The sequence below is a fragment of the Dermacentor albipictus genome, unplaced genomic scaffold (assembly GCF_038994185.2).
Source record: "Dermacentor albipictus isolate Rhodes 1998 colony unplaced genomic scaffold, USDA_Dalb.pri_finalv2 scaffold_11, whole genome shotgun sequence".
In the NCBI taxonomy this organism is placed as follows: Eukaryota; Metazoa; Arthropoda; class Arachnida; order Ixodida; family Ixodidae; genus Dermacentor; species Dermacentor albipictus.
In genome coordinates, this window is record NW_027225565.1 from 1,733,686 (window position 1) to 1,754,883 (window position 21,198).

At 48.9% G+C, this 21,198-nt stretch overlaps 1 protein-coding gene and 2 non-coding genes across 3 annotated transcripts; 2 read left to right on the forward strand and 1 right to left on the reverse strand.

Moving 5' to 3' along the window:
• Positions 1-384: 384 nt before the first annotated feature.
• On the forward strand, positions 385-458 carry TRNAN-GUU (transfer RNA asparagine (anticodon GUU)). The gene has a single exon. It is a non-coding gene; the product is annotated as a tRNA-Asn (tRNA).
• Positions 459-13,954: 13,496 nt separating this feature from the next.
• On the forward strand, positions 13,955-14,028 carry TRNAN-GUU (transfer RNA asparagine (anticodon GUU)). Its single transcript has one exon. It is a non-coding gene; the product is annotated as a tRNA-Asn (tRNA).
• A 3,063-nt stretch (positions 14,029-17,091) lies between these two features.
• On the reverse strand, positions 17,092-17,838 carry LOC139051355 (uncharacterized). Its single transcript, XM_070528375.1, has one exon. It carries the CDS (start codon positions 17,836-17,838, stop codon positions 17,092-17,094), a length of 747 nt encoding a protein of 248 aa, XP_070384476.1.
• Between the last annotated feature and the right edge of the window lie 3,360 nt (positions 17,839-21,198).

Here is a 21,198-nt window from a genome sequence, read left to right on the forward strand (position 1 = left end):
TGTGCGATACCTGCTGCCAACATCTGATAATAGTGCACCTTTCGATATGTTTTTTGTCACGGGAATGCACAGTTTGTGGAAAACGCGAATGATGGACCGCAACGCCGAAACGGTTGTACCTACAAGGGCAAATTTCATCCAAATGACGCTACACCTAAAACAGGTTTATGATGGACTCGGTGTGCAACCGGACTGGTACCCTATTTAGGTGAGGTGCTTATCCTTGCCACCCTTCTAAAGTGACACGAACGTTTCTACTCACAGTATGAACGCTGCCTCTTCTGTGTGACTTTCATTGTGCCCTCCATTCTCTGACTATGCAAAACTGGTGAACGTCTAGTTGAATGCAACTATAATAAATACCATGAAAGAAAGAAAAAAAAAGCCTCCGTGGCGCAATCGGCTAGCGCGTTCGGCTGTTAACCGAAAGGTTGGAGGTTCGAACCCTCCCGGGGGCGGCGGCGCTTTTCTATTCTCTTATTTTTTTCTTTTTACCAGCGCTCATTTTTGTCACTTATTTGTCATGTGGACCGCCACGCTGTGACCCTGCAAGCTAATGTTGCTCTCTTTTTTTTTTTTCGAAACAAGGGCTCATACACGAGCACACAAAAATTGGATTTCTCCGTTCTTTCTGCGCAGGCGCGAAGATAGTGGTCGTGAGAGAGAAATGTGGCGACTTTCGGTCCTTGAGATTTCTCTTCGCCTGGGTACTAAGGAGAAGAAAGTTGTTAGCTGAGTTCGTCCCTAGCCGAGCTGGCAACGCAAACGACAGAATGCGTGGCCGGCAAGGCGAAGAAGCCGTGTCCAAAGTGAGTTTGTTACTATTTTGTTGCGACGGTAGCATAATAAATTTTTATAGTCGCAGGGGGATATGTTTGGAAGTGAGGTGTCTTCTCAGATGACTTTAGTGGCAAAGCATTACGTCGCGCCGATACATCGTTCATCGTGGGAATCGTGGGAACGGAAACAATTTATGAATTCAACTACCGTGCCGATGCATTAGCTCTTACTATAACTGAGCATACAACACACTTGGAGATTCGTGGGAATGGAACATTTAGTACTTTCTATGTGAAAGAACTAAAACTTGCGTCGCCATGCAATCTGAGCCGCAGATCGTACACGCCACCGACGTTGGTGGGTTCGTCCTGCTTTGCAAGAGCGCGCGTAGCTTGGTCGCGCCACCTTGTCAGGTCGCTTAGACCTTGTGCTTCGCGTGTTACTTGTCGAAAAGGACGGGGTGGTTACGCACCAATTCGGTGAGCATTTCCGGTGTCGCGACGCGTTCGAAGACTGCGATATGACGAGCGCGTCGAGCTTGGCTGCCATGTTTCGAATTGCGGAGACGCGCTCCGATTGGTTCGCGGTGAGGGAATCCGGCCGCAGCTGCCGCAAAAATCGGTCCGGGTGCGATAGGCGCGGAAGGGGCTATTCCGGCGGATCTCGCCGCCGCCAAAATGGTTTCCGCCGAATTGGGCGCCGCTCCAGACGCCGAATGGCTCAGTGTGAACGCGCCATAATGGCGCGTTCACACTGAGACATTCTGACAGCCACACTGGCAAAACACTATGCCCTGCGGATGAATACGGAACAAATGTATTCTAAAGAAAGATGGTCGTCATGCAATTTCATATAGCAGTAGACCCTTGTGAATGCATCAGCACGACGCAATACTTTGCCATTAAAGTCATCCGAGAAACTGCCTCACAACCAAACGTATTCCCCTACGACTATCAGGATTTAATATGAAACCGCCACGAAAAAAAAAATGCAACGAACTCGCATCGGCACGGCAGTCGAATGCATAAACTGTTTCCGTTCCCGCGAATCTCCTAAGTGTGCGGTATGCTGACCTTGCTCAGCGACATTAATGAACAATGCATCGGCACGGTGTAATGCTTTGCCACTTCACTCATCCGAGAAGACACCTCACTTCCAAACGTATCCCTCTGCGACTATAAAAATTTAATATGCTACATTCGCAACAAAATAGCAACAAACTCACTTTGGACGCGGCTTGCTCGCCTTGCCGGCCGCGCATTCTGTCGATTGCGTTGCCAGCTTAGCTAGGGACGAACGGAGCTAAGAACGTTCTTCTCCTTAGTACCCAGGCGAAGAGAAATCTCAAGGACAGAAAGCGGCATTGGTCTTTGCGGTTGGTGCGCATGCGTTCTGTTGTTGGTAGGAAAGAGGCGTTGGAGCATTAAACCAGTTGTTAGTCTGCGCCTGTGTCGTGTGGTTCTTTCTCGGTCTTGTCCTTTTATTGCGCAGTTTTTCTTTGTTCTGATAATGTCATACCAACTAGCCCCTCACCGTACGCTTCTAGACCGAAAGTCCCCACATTTCTCTCTCGCGACCACTGCTCCTCGCGCATGCGCAGAAAGAACGGAGAAATCCAGTTATGATGTGCTCGTGCTCATACCCTGCACAAGCTGAATTGTATTCCAAGGTAGATGTCACACTCCGCGAAATCGCGCTCGGCACGCTTGCTAACGCGATGGGCGAAACGCCGACAACGCCGCCTGTCGCCAAGGCTGCGAAGCGGAAGCGGGCTCGTGCGAGCACTGTTCCTGTCCGCGCCTATGCGCCTGTTGTCGTGTTTACGCTCTTGATTGTGAAGTTTATTACGAAAACGGCATACGTATACTAAATGTTCAAATCTTGGTTCCATTGTCGCTAAAACATCCATTTACACATTGCCTACTAAGTATGCAACAATCGTCTTCAAAAAGCAACTTGAAAGTTCAAACATATCCTTTTATGAAGTCCAGGTCACTTTCTAAGCAAGACATTTTCAGGAGCCGACTGACAATCCACTCGATGTGCGATAAAACGTCAGTACGAGACTTCCAGTGAGTCGCGAGACGCGTTTGAGTCGCTGAAATAGTTGCCCTCACTTTCTAGAGTATCGTTGTACTGCGGGTAGGATAGGAGGCCCTTTCACACAGCTTCAGATTTCCTCTCGTCGCACGGCGAGCGAGTTCCGCGATACGCAGAAGGACAGTAGACATTCAAAGCACCCTGGTGATCTTGTTAACGTGCTCTCAATCACAGCGGCCTATCTTGTTTAATGGAACTCAAAAACTGTTCGCGTTGAAATGCGAATTAAAGGAAAGTAAAGAAAAAATGTAACGGAGATGTATGCCTTAAATTAGTAATGCAAAGTGCGGATTACCTTGCCGTTTGAGGTTGTACAGCGTTGCTAACTTTTCTATAACCAGTGCAACATTAACAGAGAATTCCGTAATCAATTTTAGCAGAGCAGGTGGACCGCCAGTGAAACATGCTCTATCCCCAAACACGCATTCTTTGGCTGAGTGGCAGTGTCTCGTTGAATGTCAGTTTGAGCTTCTTTCAAGTAAAAAGGAAGTTTCGGCGCATTTCGTAGAAAATTGAAGTAATGGAGGGCAATATAAAATTATTTCACTGCAGTGAGCGCGTTTCATTACCATAAAATGTAGCCAAATAATTCCCATGGAAGCGCACCGCGTGCATTTCAATATGTGGAGCCGACCGCCTATATGTATCCACACTAACGCAGTGATTGTGCCGCCACCTGTAGCTCGAAATCGCGGTGAATTGGGGTTCCACGATTCCTTCAACAGCCCAATTCATGCACCTAATATGCAGAAAAAAAACCTTACAAGCAAAATACACGTTGTAGTGTCGCGCCCTGGTTCTAGTTTACAGGTTATAGTGTCACACAGAAAGTATTCATACGATATCGGACGCTGCTGGCATGGAGGAAGGATACAAATTAGGAGGGAGCATCACGTGAAAGTTTTGGAGCCTAGTCATAAAAAGTTTATTTGAATGGAATCATGGGAAACAGGCCCTCACGTGATTGGCAAGTCATAGATTTAGTCGGGCCGCTTTGGTTGCGTATATAGACTGTGGAGGTTTTCGAATATGCGCAAATAGTAAGCGTGGCAAACACGCGCCGAGGTTGAGTACAGGAATTCAAGTATATGAAGCAGTCGAGTCTGCATTATGTCAGTCATGTAACGCACCGAACTGCAACGCGGCTCCAAGGCTGTAGCGAACCAAGGCGTCAGGTAAACAACCGGCATTGTAACCGTCAACCCGCGACGGCCACCTAAAGGACGACTGGTCGCGTTTCGGGGCGGTATCAGAGAAACGAGGAAACCTTTCGCTTTGCAAACGTGGGAAGGCAATCATACCGCCCTTCCGACGGCGGTTCGTCGCATTTGGGGACATCTTCTGGGAAATAATATCATGTCTTTCGCACCTGCAAACATGTTCAGGTGATCAAGGGATCGTCCAGGGTTCGCAGCGACTGCTTTTCCGTGTGAAAAAAACTCGTCTCATCTTGTACCCAACGACGGACTGGCGAGCCGAGGACCCCGACCACATTTGAGGCGCGGCGGCCCACTGTTCATGGCAGACGGTCCCAGTCGACGCTGTCGTTCCGCTCAATGCCTTCTGCCTCTCAATAGACCGCCGAATACTCAATAGGCACGTCTCAACAGCGTAAGGACGTCCCATACAATCTTACAAAAGAGCGCACCTCAATCTCAAGGAAAGGCGACGAATTCGGCATACAGAGTGCAGGGTTTGCTATTTATTTATTTCACAACGAAAAGCACGCAGCAGGACATTTTACTAAGCAAACAAGCGAAACATAACTATCCCGCGAAAGATATCACCTCATCATAGGTAGCTGCAAGACAGTGAAACAAATTGTAGAAAAAAAAAGGCGCACCGGAGTTCCAGGTACACAACAGCTGATTTGACCAAACAGTCGACCACGCTCGCGTCTGCATGCTCTGGAGGGTTTTCGCAGTGATGGCGCCGGCTAACTGTGCTGGTAAGCGCTACTGAGGCTTTGAAAATTACGTCGTTATGGATCTGCTTCCGCAGTCTTTCTGCACGATTCAAGGCAACGGATTTGAAGCGACGAACACCGCCCGCGATAGCAGAAACGCACGCGTTATTCTTCCTACGTGCCTCCATGCCTCTGAAGGCAGGCGCCACTAAGCCACCAATCGTTACCCCGTACTAAACAAACACCAATGGTCCCACAACCATGTTGGCCTCTTCCTAACCAGAAAGTGGCGCGCAAGGTCCCTGCGATCAGCAGGGACGGCTTCAGAGGAAGTTGGGTTGCCGAGGCTAGCCGAATCACGTGACTCTCTGTGCTCGTTTTCCTTTCGTTTTCTTTCATTTTTTGTAATTTTGCTTTATTATTTGGCTGCACAAGAACAATTTTTCAGTACATTTAGGCACTTCCGGCACACAGCAAGTGCTGTCTGCTTGTGTTACAACGTGCTCCGTCTTTGACGAGAGCTCCGCCGTCCGTGTGGGTCTGTCTTTTCGCAAGCGCTGTATTCGAAGTTGTTGCGTTGTGGACTGCCAACGTAGCGACTGGCAATATTTCAAGCTGTGACATCGTGTCTCTCTGCAAGCCAGTAGACGAGCGGACTGGCTGCAGCGCATCGGACTGCCGATATCCGATCGGCGCCAGCATTTGCGCGACTGCGACCGTCACTTTACACCAGAAGATTACCAACGTTAATGCGTTTCGTGAGTCCGGTTTTAGGGTAAACGCAAGCACTAGGGGACAGGGCCTGGCCATATTCCCTTGCGTGTTGTTTCAGGGGATGAACAGAAGCGCAAATGTGAATTGTCTGCATGTTGCAGACACTTGGTGGCATAGAGATCAACCACACACAGTAGCAGTAACAAAATATATTCTTCTTTGCTGCTAGGGTAAATTTTTCGCAGTGGCGGTATGGTTAACACGTTGTTGTTGTAAATGTTTAAAATGTTTTACACTTGGTTAGAGCAAGGTTAGCGCTTTCTTTGGCTGATTAAGCTCTACGCCAACGGGTGACTGGACCGTGGAGACCGATCAGGCAGTTCACGTACGTCTACGCTAAAGTTCCTTCATCAGCTTGAGTTTATGCCTCCACCGTTCCGTCGAAACGCTCAGTTAGCGTGTGGTTACCAGAATACCAGACACGTTCGGCGCTGCGACAGAATGCACGCAACGCACGCTGCTTCGAAAGCTCTCGCTTGGGGTCGACGGCCAAGCGGCTAGCAGAGAGGTTTTGCGCGGGCGGGCTCCAAAACAAACGGTAGTGGACGATGTGACGTCGCATCGTGACACAGAAACAGTGGAGGCGGATCTTAGTCGCGATCGCTCGGCGAACGCGTTGAGGCGGAAAAGCATGGCTAGGCAGGAGGGTAACTTGTTCTCGCTTCATCATCATCATCATCAGCCTGGTTACGCCCACTGCAGGGCAAAGGCCTCTCCCATATTTCTCCAACGACCCCGGTCATGTACTAATTGTGGCCACGCCGTCCCTGCGAACTTCTTAATCTCATCCGCCCACCTAACTTTCTGCCGCCCCCTGCTACGCTTCCCTTCCCTTGGAATCCAGTCCGTAACCCTTAATGACCATCGGTTATCTTCCCTCCTCATTACATGTCCTGCCCATGCCCATTTCTTTTTCTTGATTTCAACTAAGATGTCATTAACTCGCGTTTGTTCCCTTACCCAATCTGCTCTTTTCTTATCCCTTAACGTTACACCTATCATTCTTCTTTCCATAGCTCGTTGCGTCGTCCTCAATTTGAGTAGAACTCTTTTCGTAAGCCTCCAGGTTTCTGCCCCGTAGGTGAGTACTGGTAAGACACAGCTGTTATATACTTTTCTTTTGAGGGATAATGGCAACCTGCTGTTCATGATCTGAGAATGCCTGCCAAACGCACCCCAGCCCATTCTTATTCTCCTAATTATTTCCGTCTCATGATCCGGATCCGCCGTAACTACCTGCCCCAAGTAGGTGTATTCCCTTACGACTTCCAGTGCCTCGCTGCCTATTGTAAATTGCTGTTGTTTTCCGAGACTGTTAAACATTACTTTAGTTTTCTGCAGATTAATTTTTAGACCCACTCTTCTGCTTTGCTTCTCCATGTCAGTGAGCATGCATTGCAATTGGTCCCCTGAGTTACTAAGCAAGGCAATATCGTCAGCGAATCGCAAGTTACTAAGGTACTCTCCATTAACTTTTATCCCCAATTCTTCCCAATCCAGGTCTCTGAATACCTCCTGTAAACATGCTGTGAATAGCATTGGAGAGATCGTATCTCCCTGCCTTACGCCTTTCTTTATTGGGATTTTGTTGCTTGCTTTATGGAGGACTATGGTGGCTGTGGAGCCGCTATAGATATCTTTCAGTATTTTTATATACGGCTCGTCTACACCCTGATTCCGTAATGCCTCCATGACTGCTGAAGTTTCGACAGAATCAAACGCTTTCTCGTAATCAATGAAAGCTATATATAAGGGTTGGTTATATTCCGCACATTTCTCTATTACCTGATTGATAGTGTGAATATGATCTATTGTTGAGTAGCCTTTACGGAATCCTGCCTGGTCCTTTGCTTGACAGAAGTCTAAGGTGTTCCTGATTCTATTTGCGATTACCTTAGTGAATAGTTTGTAGGCAACGGACAGTAAGCTGATCGGTCTATAATTTTTCAAGTCTTTGGCATCTCCTTTCTTATGAATTAGGATTATGTTAGCGTTTTTCCAAGATTCCGGTACGCTCGAGGTCATGAGGCATTGCGTATACAGGGTGGCCAGTTTCTCTAGAACAATCTGTCCACCGTCCACCGTTCTCGCTTGTAGCTCCATTAATACGTAACGCCTCACTTAAATTGTGGTGCGAATGTTCTACTTAAGCTGTACCCTACGTGTCTTCAAAATTTCTCTGAACCGTTTCAGGGGCCCTGTGATAACTGAGAGCGTTTTGAATTTTTCTTTAGAGACCTGCGTTGATGAGAAGATAGTCCGAAGACTTGTTTATCACAACGAACGTTTCAGCGTCTCGCGCTTTTTTCCGCTAATGTACTACATAGAGCCCGGTCACATGATCACAATTGAGGGTCTTCGAAGGGCCTTCGAATTCGAAGTCTTTCGAACAAATCCCAACCGCGAATTTTGTCGTTCTTTTTTTCTAGAGTGGGTGTTTCTAATTTTACCGAAGTATTTTGAATCGCCACCCACCCCTGGCAATAATACATGCTATTTGAATATGAAAAAACGACTTTTTTCGAAGGCAAATATGTTTTTTGGTTATTCTAGTCATTCTGATTGTCAAATACAAATATGTGACCTGTTCGTAACTTGCAACTGACGACTTCTCTATTTCTGTAGTTTCCTACTGAAATATTTTTCAAACGGGTGTGTTCATTACGCCACTCAGTTAATTTTCTTTGCCTGGTCGTCAGCAACGCGACCTAATTGCGTTTTGTGAAAAACTTCTACAGGCATGCGGCGCTCTCAAAGAAAACACTTTACTAGTTTACTCCGGCGCTTTTTCCCGATGACATTTCGCACAAAATCTCCTGCAAGATAACTTTTCCTCAGCGAATGTTTTTATAAAGCTTCAGGTACACCACTCTGTTTCCCGAAAAAGTTTAAAGAATGTAAAGTTTCGTTCAAATGAGGCGTTCTATTTGTCAGTGTATCTCTAATTGTGTGACCTCAACCAACTGTCTGCTCTGGCGTGAATGCGCGACGTTTCCTTCGGTGGCGATAGGAAGCAGATACTGCGGCACGTCATTCCCGGGCATGTTTTTTCGTGGCGCTTTTTTCATTTCCCTCGATCGCATTTCCTCCTCCTGCGGTCTTGGTGATAACGGCAGCGAGGTGACGTGGGAACATGGAATAATAAAGCTGTTCGATACATGGACAAATGTCGTTGGAAAAACAAGCGAATCGTTACTTGCCATGCCATGTATGCAGGCAGTAGCTCTAGCTGTCGTCACGGTATACATCCTACGGATCCAGATACGGGAACGCTCGGTTCTTCCCCCCCCCCCTCCTATCCCCCTTGACGTGCGTGCCCCCTGGATGTTCCTCTAGGTCTGCTCATGCGCCCAATGCATATCGAGGGCGGAGAGAGCGTATATGTCCCGTTTCAATGGGAACAAAAGAACGAAGGCGCAGCTGCAAAAACAAAGCGCACCTCGCTCGCTAAAGGTCAGTCTGGGGCTTTGCTCGACTATGATTTATGTCGGATCTTGAGCGTCCGCCTCCGTGGCGCACATTCCACTTCCGGCCACCACAGCGAACGGACGTGCAATCATGAGCTCCTATGGAGCGGCTCAGGCGGGCGTGTCCCGCGGTAACAGGCTCAACGAGAACGACGATAGTGACTATCAGATTGTTTTGCCGCAGCTGCCTACGGGTCCTGTCGCGTTGAATACCGTGCTTTTGCACGGCGACATCCTGGCGAGGCCTTTTAAGGTTGAAGATTTTCCTGACGCCCTACGCCCTACCGGATTGCTGCCTGAAGTCGTTGCGCTGGGAGCGTACCAGATAAACCATGTCTGGGCGGTCACCATGTGTGGCGCTGATGCAACAAAGCGTCTGCAGGCCATCGAGGAGCTTCAGGTGAAGGGGCGGCGCTGCCTCATCATTGATCCGCAGGACCGGACGGTGAAGTTGCGGCTGCAGTGGCTACTCCACGGTGTCGACGACGAGGATGTGAAGACGGCATTTGCGGCCTTCGGCATGGTGCTGGAGGTCAGCCGGAAGCGCTGGCGCGTTGAAGGCATCAGTGACAAAGGCTCGACGACGAGGACCGCGCTGTTGAACTTCAAGAGTGGTGTCACCATGGATGACCTGCCCCATCAGATCCGGGTCGCCGGTGAGCTGGCCCTCATGGTCACCCCTGGACGGCCGATGCAGTGTTTGCGCTACAAAGGAAACGGTCACGTACTCCGCTAATATAAAGTACCGTGATGTTCTCTGTGCCGACGTTTCGGGCATGTTGACGCCAAATGTGAGCGTTCTTACGCCGCAGCGGTAGGTCAGCCTGAAGGTGACAAGACAGCAGAGCAAGCCATGGACGTGGCTGAAGCTGAGGAAGTTGCCAGAGGTACAGGAGACGTGGCCAAACTGCAGGAGACCACCACTATAGTGGCACCTGCTGCAGGGAAGACACATTGGCCCCCTAAACTCGCGAATAAATCTCCGAGGACACCGGTAACGGCAGAGAAAGACGTTGAGAAAGGGGAGTATTTTCCGAAAGTTGTGATCGGCGCGCTGACCGACTGCAAGGACGAGGCAGCTGACGGGACCACCAATACATCGGTTGCTGGCGCGGCCGTCAAGCGACCGCTGGTAAAAGAAGACCTCAAAGGTAGCCATGAGGCAAACAAGACGGATGGACCGCCTGCAAAGGCGCCTCTGGGGAGACGCTCCGGCTACAAGCCAGTGCCGAACGTCGGGGCAGGGAGGCGTGCCGGGGACAATCCGGCGCCGCAACAAAACGACACCGGGCAACCGGACAAGCACGGTGACGTCTAGCGTTGTGCTAGACGTTAAAGGTAAGCACAATGCTTCGGGTTTTCCTTTAAAAATATTGGTGAATGATGGCTTCCAACCTGTCTTTTAGTTTCGCCACACTTAATGTGCGAGGACTGGCTGCCAAGAAAAAGCAGAGTCAGGTCTATTGACTCTTGACCAGGACATTGACGTGTTGGCAGTACAAGAAACAAAAGTTGAATGGGAGAAGGAAACCGGAGGCATGGTGCTTCGTTTCACGTCTAAGTATTTTGTGTTTGTTAGCCATGCCGTGGGAACATCTGCTGGCTGCATCATTTTTGTTAAAAAATTGCAAAGCCTTGTGATACAAAATTATTTTTCATGTGTGTCGGGTAGGATTGTGTGGTGCAATTTTTCGTTGGGCGAGCGTGACTGGCGGGTCATTTGTATTTATGCACCAAACGCGGATAAAGACCGAACCATTTTCTTTTCGGAAATTAAGAAGCATCTCAATGTCACGAAAACTCTGGTTTTGCTAGGGGATTTCAATTGCGTATTGAGTGGGAGGGATAGAGCGACAAAAAAGAGACCGAACGACAAGAGCACCGTATTGTTAAAAGAACTGATAGATGAGCATGATATTGCCGACGTTGCCGAATGTCTAGAAGGGGAACGCGAGGTGCAGTACACGCATTTTCAGGGCTCTAGTCATGCTCGGCTAGACAGGATTTACGTGTCCCTTCAAATCATACCTGCATGTAACACTTACACTGTACTACCCACCTCTTTCTCGGACCATTGCTTAGTGAAATGCAATGTGGGTGAAAAAAAAGATGTAGTAGTTTTAACTGGGATCTGTGGAAATTTAACGCAATGCTACTACGTGACGAGCACTTTATCCGTTTTGTGTCAGAAGAAATAAACGAGGTTAAACTGGACGGCAATAAACAGATAGGTGTTGATTGGGAAGTACTAAAACATAGTTTTAAAATAAAGGCAATCGAAAGAAGCAGCGTCTTGAAATACCGTGAAAAAATGAGAGAGAACGGGCTGAAGGAAACATTGCGGAAACTAACTGCGCTGGAAAGCAAAGCGCCAGGTCTTCTTAAAGAAGACCTACTTAGGCTAAAAGAACAGCTGGAAGAATTCGAGGAGAACCGCTATCGCGGGGCGCTCGTTCGAGCCAGAGCACAATCATGGGCCGTGGGTGAAACGCCCACGAAACGGGCGCAATGTATCGAGAAGACGCATGCGCGGCGAAACGAAATAGAAGTGATTGAATAGAATGGCCAAGAACTGAATGACCGGGAGAGCATCGCAGGTGCTTTTCACCGGCATTACGAGCGGCTCTTTGCATACCAGCCAGTCGATATCGAGGCATACAGAGCAAACTATCTTTCCCGTATGCCTCAACTATCAGCGGAAACGAAGTCACTTCTAGAAGCACCCATTAGGCATGCTGAAATAGAAAGTGCTATAGATAACCTGAGCCCTAATAAGTCGCCAGGCCCGGATGGTCTTAGCGCGGCCTTTTATAAAGCGTTCGAGAACGAGTTGGTGCCTTTGTTGAAAGCGTTGTTTGACAAATTTTTTGCTACCAACATATTACCACCGTCTTCTTTCTCTGAAGCCCATACCGTCCTTATTCCTAAGACGAACCAAAAAGCAATGCTGAGGCTAGTCACAGCATACAGACTCATTAAATTGACCAACACGGATTACAAAGTTTCAATGAAAGTTCTTGCAGGCTGATTACAGTCAATAATTACGGATCTTGTAGGACCACACCAGACTTGTTATATAAAGGGACGCACTATTGCGACAAATGTACACACGATGAGAGGCATATTGGAATGCTGTGACGATTTTTAATATGCCCTTGCGATCCTGCAGATAGATTTAGAAAAAGCCTTTGATTTTGTCCCACACGAAATTTTGTTATTACTTCTTGAGTGCGTGAATGTAGGATCAATCATCGCTGATGGGGTAGCTCTGGCGTACCGAAACTGCTCAACACGGCTGATTATTAACAAGACACTGGGGGCCCCCATTAAGATAGAGCGTTCCGTGCGCCAGGGGTGTCCTCTCAGCCCGCTTTTGTTTGCCATCTATCTAGAAAGCTTTTGTTTGGCAATTATTCAAAACAGTAGCATAAAGGGCTTCAGACTCATGGAAGTCGAAGTGAAACTCCTCGCATATGCAGACGATGTAGCGGTGTGCTGTATAACTAAAGAAAGCATTACAGAGGTAACAACCATTGTTAAACGTTTCGGAAACACAACAGGGAGCTTTGCAAATTGGAATAAGTGTCTCGGTTTTTGGCATGGTGAATGGCAGCCAACACCGGAAATGTTCGCCAACATTAGATGGATTAAAGCGCCAGCTAAATACTTGGGCGTTCCGCTCGAACATTACCGGCGGAATGAGGACTATTGCCTAGAAGAGGCCAAACGACTCAAGGAAAAAACAAAAAATTGGAAAGGGGCTCACATCTCGATGTTTGCGAGAGCTACTGTATGTAACTTGTTTTTAATAAGCAAAATATGACACGTCATGCAAGTTTTCTGTTGCTCTCGTTTAAATGTGCAAAGGTTCCATAGAGTTTTTGCGGTGTTCATTTGGGCATCAGAATCGGAGAGGTGCAGCCACACGAACTTGTCTAGGAGAGTCAAGGACGGGGGCTTAGGCCTGTCACATCTTTTTGTGAAGCAGCTAGTAAACCGGTTTTCTTTCTTTCGAGACGTGCATGACCCCTTTCTGCGCACAATGTGCCAGTTACGACTGAGCAAGCATCTGCCGATGTACGTGGCCTGCAATTTAAGTATACCTGGTGCTCTTCGAGGGTACCTAAGGGAAGTCATTGACAGTGTCCGTTTTCTGTCCGTACGTTTTTCTAATGATTATCGCTTTTCGGTGTCACGGAAGAAATTGTACAGGGATGTAGTTGACATGATTATGCCGGTTCCGATGTACAGAGCCATAAACAGTGGAGGACAGGGAAACGACGTGTTAAAGCGTGTTAAGAAAATGCAGGTGCAGCCATGCACTAAATCCTTTTTCTTTAAGTTCCATACCGGAACTTTGCCGGTACGGGCCTTTTTACAAGAGAAGGGTTTTTATTTACTATGGGGAGCAAACTGCCTTATATGTAAACAATTAGAAACAATTGACCATGCTTTTTTGCATTGTTGGGCAGGGGTTTTCTTTTGGGACGTTCTTCAAAAAACACTACAGAAAGAATTGCCTTTAAGGCCACTAGGTATTAGATTTTTGATGGTGGAAAATGAGGACGGCATGCCATTGGACTTAATTATGCTATTGGGCCTCCACTGTTTATGGAGTGGTCGGTTTCTTTTGTGAGCCTGACAGCCGGCGTGCGCGGCTGCTCTTCGGGGAAGCTATTTCCAAGTTCATTGATGTAATTAAAGAACAAGAATGTCCTCCGAATTGGTTGGCGAGGATTGAGCCCCTCGCCACATTAAAGGAATTTTAAACTTGACATGGCAAGCCACAATGTGACTGACCGCACAATATGCATGCGCACAAAGTTGAATGTGTGTTAGTGTATATTTATCTATCGCTTACCTTATTTCAAGAAGTGATGCCCTTTGTGTTAGCTTGGTGAAACTTCCGGCAATAAAGAAAAAAAAAGCCTCGGTGGCGCAATCGGCTAGCGCGTTCGGCTGTTAACCGAAAGGTTGGAGGTTCGAGCCCTCCCGGCGGCGGCACCACTGTCTTTTATTGCAACGTTAATCCTTTTTTTTATTTTTTTACGAGTACTCTTGATGTAGATCGTCGCGTTGCTAACCAAACATGTTTGAAACAGTCGTCTTGCGAGCTGAAGTCGCGATTTCTTTTTCTCGGAACGGCGGCTCAAAGCTCGCCAAGCGGAGTAGTACAACAATGCAGACTCTCACTCTTTGAGAGTTCGCGTTCTGCTCGCTTCCTGTATTTTGATGAAAAACACACACACACACACGCGCACACCCACACACACACACACACACACACACACACACACACACACACACACACACGCACACGCACACGCACACGCACACGCACACACACACACACACACACACACACATATATATATATATATATATATATATATATATATATATATATATATTGTCGCAGCCTAGTAGAAGACGGGAAAGCCAGCGTAGAGGACGTATGGAAGCACTTTATCAGAGCAGTCAACGCGACGTCGTTGTCGTCTCTGTTTTCCCACTCACGCGCTACCTCAGCGTCGTTCTCATCGCCTGGCACATACCCGCGGTGAGCATATAGGATGTGGCATTTGCCCCCCTTTTGAAAAAAAGAGGCATTGTCCCGATGCACCAACGTCCGAAGGCTGTGCACAGACGGTGCAAAGTTGAGGTCATGAGGAAATGTATGGCTTCATACGAAGCACATGCACAACCTCGGGCAGATGCCGCCGGCGGTTGTAGCAGTGATGGCTGGCGGGGACAACTTCATAATTACCATCGCTGATGCGGCGCACAACTGTGTACGGGCCGAAGTATCTTCGCAGGAGCTTTTCAGACAGCCCGCGTCGACGAATCGGAGTCCAGACCCACACCTGGTCACCGACGTTGTACGTGACGGGTCTGTGTCGAAGATTGTAGTGTCGGGCATCGTACTCCTGTTGTTGTGTGATTCGCAAACGCGCAAGCTGCCTGGCTTCCTCTGCGCGTTGCGTAAACTCCTCTGCACCAGTCTCGTCGTCACCGCACTCGTGCGGCAGCATTGCGTCCAACATGGTTGTCACTTCGCGTCCGTAAACGAGGTTGAAAGGCGTCACGCGTGTTGTCTCTTGGCGAGCCGTGTTATATGCAAATGTAACATATGGCAAAATCTCGTCCCAGTTCTTGTGGTCGACGTCAATGTACATACTCATCATGTCTGCGAGAGTCTTATTCAGACGTTCTGTCAGCCCATTGGTTTGGGTATGGCAAACCATGGTATTTCGGTGAGTGGTACCACTTAGTCGCAACACGGTATCCAGAAGCGCAGCCGTGAACGCAGATCCTCTGTCTGTTATGACAGCTGCGGGAGCGCCATGTCTGAGGACGACGGCTTCGACAAAAAATCGCGCTGCTTCGGCTGCTGTTCCACGTTTGATAGCACCTGTTTCGGCGTATCGCGTAAGATAATCCATGACGACGATTATCCATCTATTTCCGGCAGTAGACAGTGGAAACGGACCTTAAAGGTCCATGCCAATTTGTTCGAACGGCGCTTGCGGTATCTGAACAGGATGCAGCAGTCCAGCTGGCTTGCCGGGTAGGGCTTTGCGGCGCTGGCAATCCAGGCATGTCTGTGTGTAACGTTTCACGATCGACGCAAGTCTCGGCCAATAGTACTTTAGCCTAATTCTTGCCAATGTCCGAGTGTCGCCCAAGTGACCAGATGTCGGCTCGTTGTGACAGGCATGTAGGACTTCGTCTCGAAGAGATGCGGGGATGACGAGTAGGTAGCTGCTGCCACTAGGTGAAAAGTTCTTTTTATACAGAACATCGTGGCGTAAGCAGAATGAAGGCAGCCCTCTGGCGAATAACCGCGGCACGTTGCCTGTTCTTCCATCTAAGTAATAAAAAAGAGGAACCAGTTCTGCGTCCTCGCGTTGGTGGCGTGAAACGGCGACCGTATCTAGCACGCCTTGAAAAGCCGTGTCATCATCGTCGTGCACGGCAGTCTGAACAGGAGACCGAGAAAGGCAGTCGGCGTCGGTATGTCGTTTCCCTGATTTGTAGACAACCGTGAAGTCGAACTCTTGGAGACGAAGACTCCAGCGCGCTAGCCGACCAGCTGGATCCTTTAAATTAGTCAGCCAGCAAAGTGCATGATGATCACTGACAACGGTGAAACGCCGACCATACAAATATGGGCGAAATTTCAGGACGGCCCACACCAGTGCGAGACATTCTTTTTCTGTCGTGGAGTAGTTTGCCTCCGTTCTTGATAGCGTCCTGCTGGCGTAAGCAATCACTCTTTCGGGGCCGTCCTGCCGCTGTACAAGCTCTGCGCCGAGGCCGACATTACTAGCGTCGGTATAAAGAATCGTTGGGGCGTCGTCATCAAAGTGTGCGAGCACGGGAGGCGTCTGCAGCCGTTGCCGTAGGTCGTGAAATGCCCGTTGCTGGTTTTCACCCCATACGAAGGGGACATCTTCTCCGGTTAGATGCGTTAATGGCCATGCGATGCGCGAAAAGTCCGCAATAAAGCGTCGGTATTAGGCGCAAAGGCCCAGAAAACGTCGCGCTGCCTTTTTATCTGATGGCGTTGGGAAATTAGCAATGGCAGAGATTTTATCAGGGTCAGGTCGGACAACCTTCACGACTGACAACGTGACCGAGAAATTGAAGTTCTTCAAAGCCAAAATGGCACTTTTCAGGTTTCAAAGTTAGACCAGCTGAGCGCATTGCTTCAAAGACCGTCTTTAGCCTCCGTAAGTGTTCTTCGAATGTGACGGAGAAAACAATTACGTCGTCGAGGTACACCAGACAAGTTTGCGATTTTAGGCGTGAGAGTACCGTGTCCATTAGTCGCTGAAACGTTGCTGGCGCAGAACACAAACCGAAGGGGAGCACCTGAAATTCATAAAGTCCGTCGGGCGTCACAAAAGCGGTCTTCTCACGGTCTCTCTCATCAACTTCTATTTGCCAGTAGCCGCTTTTCAAGTCCATCGACGAAAAGTTACGTGCGTTTCGTAGCCTGTCCAGTGAATCGTCGATACGCGGCAGCGGATAAACGTCTTTCTTTGTGATCTGGTTGAGTTTTCAGTAGTAGACGCAGAAGCGCAGGCTACCGTCCTTCTTTTTCACCAACACGACAGGCGATGCCCAAGGACTCTTAGATGGCCGAATAGCCCCGTTCTCAAGCATCGTCTTCACTTGCGTTTGTATCGCCTCGCACTCTTTAGGTGCCACACAATAAGGATTCTGCCAAATTGGTCTGGCGTCGGCTTCGGTGAGAATACGGTGCTTAGTGAGCGGCGTCTGGCCGACTCGTGACGTAGATGAAAAGCAGCTCTTAAACTCATCGATGAGCTCAAGAAGGCTGTTACGTTCGACGGGTGACAAGGTGGGACTGATATCAACCACAGGGGCAGGCATGGCCATGGTGGCCGTCGCGTGCTCCACTGAGAGGCAGTCTTGTATTGAGGTCAATTCGTCGAAGTAAGCAACAGCCGTGCCTCTAACAATGTGTCGACGTTCCCTGGTAAAGTTCGTCAGCAGGAGTTCAGCACGTCCGTCGTGTACGTCAATTACGGCTCTGGTGATGGAAACGCCTTGACTCAGTACCAGTGCGTTGATGTGTTCAGCGACACCAGTCCCGGCGTTCAAGTTGTCGCAGATAACAGGTACGAGGGCACAGCTTCGCCTCGGAAGCGTGACGTCGTCGTCGGCGATACGTAAGCGGGGTCGCTGCTGCTCCGCGAGGTCGACGTAGTCTGTGCTCATAGAAAATGTGACGACGAGCTCACGGACATTAATCACTGCACCGTGCTCTCTCAAGAAATCCATACCCAATATAAGTTCCTTGCAGCACTCAAAGAGAATGACGAGGGTGGCGACGAAGGTTTCACTGGCGATTACTATCCTGGCTGTGCATTTTCTGATCGGCGTCAACTGGCCGCCGGCAGTTTTGATGTTGGGCCCGGTCCACGGCGTCTTCACTTTTCTCAACCTGTCGGCCAGCTTTTGACTTATTATCGAAAAATGCGAACCAGTATCGACGAGAGCGGCCACTTGGTGGTCGTCAATGAAAACGACAAGATTGGCGCTGACGGCATCGGTTACAGGGGTTGCGGTTAGATACGTCGGAGTTTTAGAGTCGTCGGTCGTCGGTGATGGGGGCTCTTGGAAAGCTAGACGGTTTGCAACCTCAACCCCGGAGGTCGCTGCTCCTAGTTTCCCCGGCGCGGGCTAGGGGACCTGCCCCTAGAGGCGTCAGAAAAATCGCGACGAGTCGGTGGGATATAACGGGCCGGAGAAGGGGAACGAGATCGAGGCGTCGCTGAACCCCCCGGCCGAAAGTTTGTAGAATTTTCGTCGCAGGCACGTGCAGCACCAAACACAGGGTAATTGCAGTTGGGAAACCTTGGATACCCCGCTGCGCGGTAGTGGCACGCGCGGTAAACATGTCCAGCTACGCCGCAATGAAAGCACAGCGGCCGGCGGTCAGCGGTGCGCCACAAATCGGTCTTTCGAAGCGGGTAGCCCACAGGGGATTCGCCGTAAGACCGAGGCGCAGCGATCGGCTGGCGGCGATACGGCATAGCTGGCGGCGGCTGTGACTGGCGAAAATATGGCGTCGGGGGTGGCGGTGCTGGCTACGTCGTAGTGGTCGACGGTGTCAGCAGCATCGAAGTCGCGGGAGGTGGACGACAGACAGCTTCCGCGTAGGTTCGTCGTCACCGCACCGCCTGCCGGTCGGTGGACGAAAAGGCCTCTGGAACCTCCTCCCGAACGATATCAGCGACAGAAGCCACCACTGGTGGCATAGGAGAAATCCCAAGCTGCCGGATCTCCTCTCGCACAATCTCCCGGATGACTTCACGCAGAGACGTGCCGTAGCTCTCAGGTAGCATTGAAGCATTCACCGGCGAGTTCGCGCGATAATATTGGCGGTACCGTTGCTTTAGCGCCCGTTCTATAGCGGTAGCCTCCTTGGTGAATTCGACATCTGTCGTCGGTGGGTTCCTCACGAGTCCGGCAAACAGTTCCTCCTTCACACCGCGCAAGAGATAGCGTAACTTCTTTTCTTCGGCCATCTCAGGGTCTGCTCTGCGGAAAAGGCGGGTCATATCTTCCGCATACATGGCTGCGCTCTCGTTGGGTTTTTGAATACGGGATTCGAGTAGCCGCTGCGCAGTGTCTCTTCTGTCGGTACTAGTGAACGTGTCTAGCAGCTGGGTGTGGAAGGTATCCCATGTGGTCAAGCTTCCATCCCGGTTCACAAACCACGTCCGCGCACAGTCTTGAAGCGCGAAATAGACATTAGACTGCTTTTGCTGGGAGCCCCAGTCATTATAACTGGCGACACGCTTAAATTGGTCAAGCCAATCTTGGACTTCTTCAAAAGCGTCGCCATGGAAACTTTCTGGTATCTTAGGATTCTGCAGCGTCACCTGCGATGGAGTTGCAGTAGCCATGGCGGAAGTAGGTAGACGCGTTCCAGCAGGGTTCTGCAAAGGGTTGAACTCGGGCGTCAGGCCTAGCAGGTGGCGACTGTACCGGTGAACAGGAGTTTCGACGAACGAAGGTGACTCCGTTTTCGAGGTATGGCTCCGCGAAGGGGTGCCGAGCATGAGGCAATCCTACCCAGCACCTCCACCAGTGTCGCAGCCTAGTAGAAGACGGGAAAGCCGGCGTAGAGGAGGTAAGGAAGCACTTTATCAGAGCAGATGATGATGATGATGATGGCCTCATGTTATGGCTCATACCCACACTGGGGGATTGGCCAAGAATTGCGTGCTGAAACGTTCACCTATTCTTTTTGAAGTGCCACTTATTCGATGATAAAAAAATATATAACGAAAGAGAGATAAGAAAACATACAAAAACAAATAAAATAAAAGACAAAAGTTAAAAAGTTATTCGTTTTGTTGACTGTACGTAACTGCAAACGGCATCAAATACGTCCCTGTGGCTGACCCCTATAACTGACGCACCGAAAGATAGTATGATTTCTGGTGATAACATTAACCCTAATTTTGCGAACGGAAGTTCTAGATGTCTTTTTCTTAACAATTTGTATCGTCGACATACCAAAAAATAATGATCTAGTGATTCTGTTTCTTGACAGTATGGACACAGAGGTGATAGCGTCAGACCAGGCCTGTGTAAATATAGGTTTAATGGAGGGACACGGCAGCGTCGTGACCGCTACTTCTGATTGTCTTGATGGACACCACTGGATTTTCCACGAAAATTTGAGGTGCTGATATTCTGTCCATGTTGTTATTGATTCACTGACATCTCTATGAATTGAATATTTTCTATATCTGATTGCTGTTATGTGAGCCACCAAAGGAAGAACCGGCATTATAGGTCCATTTAGGGATGCTCCGCCTAATGCGTCTGCCATTTCATTTAAATGTAAGCCACAATGTCCAGGTACCCATAATAGTTTTAGAGAATTCAACTGCGGAGGAACTCATGTTAGAAACGTCTTTATTGATGGCGAATTGGGTGAAGCCGTAAGCGAAGTACAGACCGAAAGGGAATCTGTTGTAATAACCGCACTTATTGAGTTCGACGGTAGTTTCCGAAGCGCTAATAGAATTGCTAAAAGCTCGGCTTCAAAAACAGGTGTGAAGTCTGGCAGTCTCAGGGAGAATGACCAGCCAAGCGGAAGCGAGAAGATGCCTACGCCCGCCTTTTCGTTGTTCACTGAAGCGTCTGTAGCTATTATGTTATTTGTTTGCACGTGTGCTAGGTAATCTTGCAACAGGTTATTTAAAAAAGTGCCTGGTTGAAACTTAGAGTTTGGGGGGAAAATGTCATCAAAATCTATCTTAATATTCTGACGTGATTCGGTTGACGGAATTACCTCTCGAATGTTCACATTCAGGCTATCTAATTGTTTTTGAACAAATATGACCTGTGGAGTGTGAAATCGAGGCCAATGAGCAAGGAAGAAGGAATTTGGATCAATAATGAATGCGTATTCAGATCGTCTAAGCGGCAAGCTGTAAAATTTCAGGAATGCTTGAACTGTTAAGATGCGAAATCTGCAGGGCAATGTTGGAAGGCGCGCTTCTTGGTAGATAACATTAATAGCCGCAAACCTGGGGAGTCCCAGACACAGGCGTAGGGCCTCACGCTCCAAAAGAACCAGAGGCTTTATTTTATAAGCAGGGCCGCCTGAGAACAAGACAC

Coding starts and splice junctions, on each gene's coding strand:
- LOC139051355 (XM_070528375.1), bottom strand. CDS start 17,838: ATGGATTTCTTGAGAGAGCACGGTGCAGTGATTAATGTCCGTGAGCTC.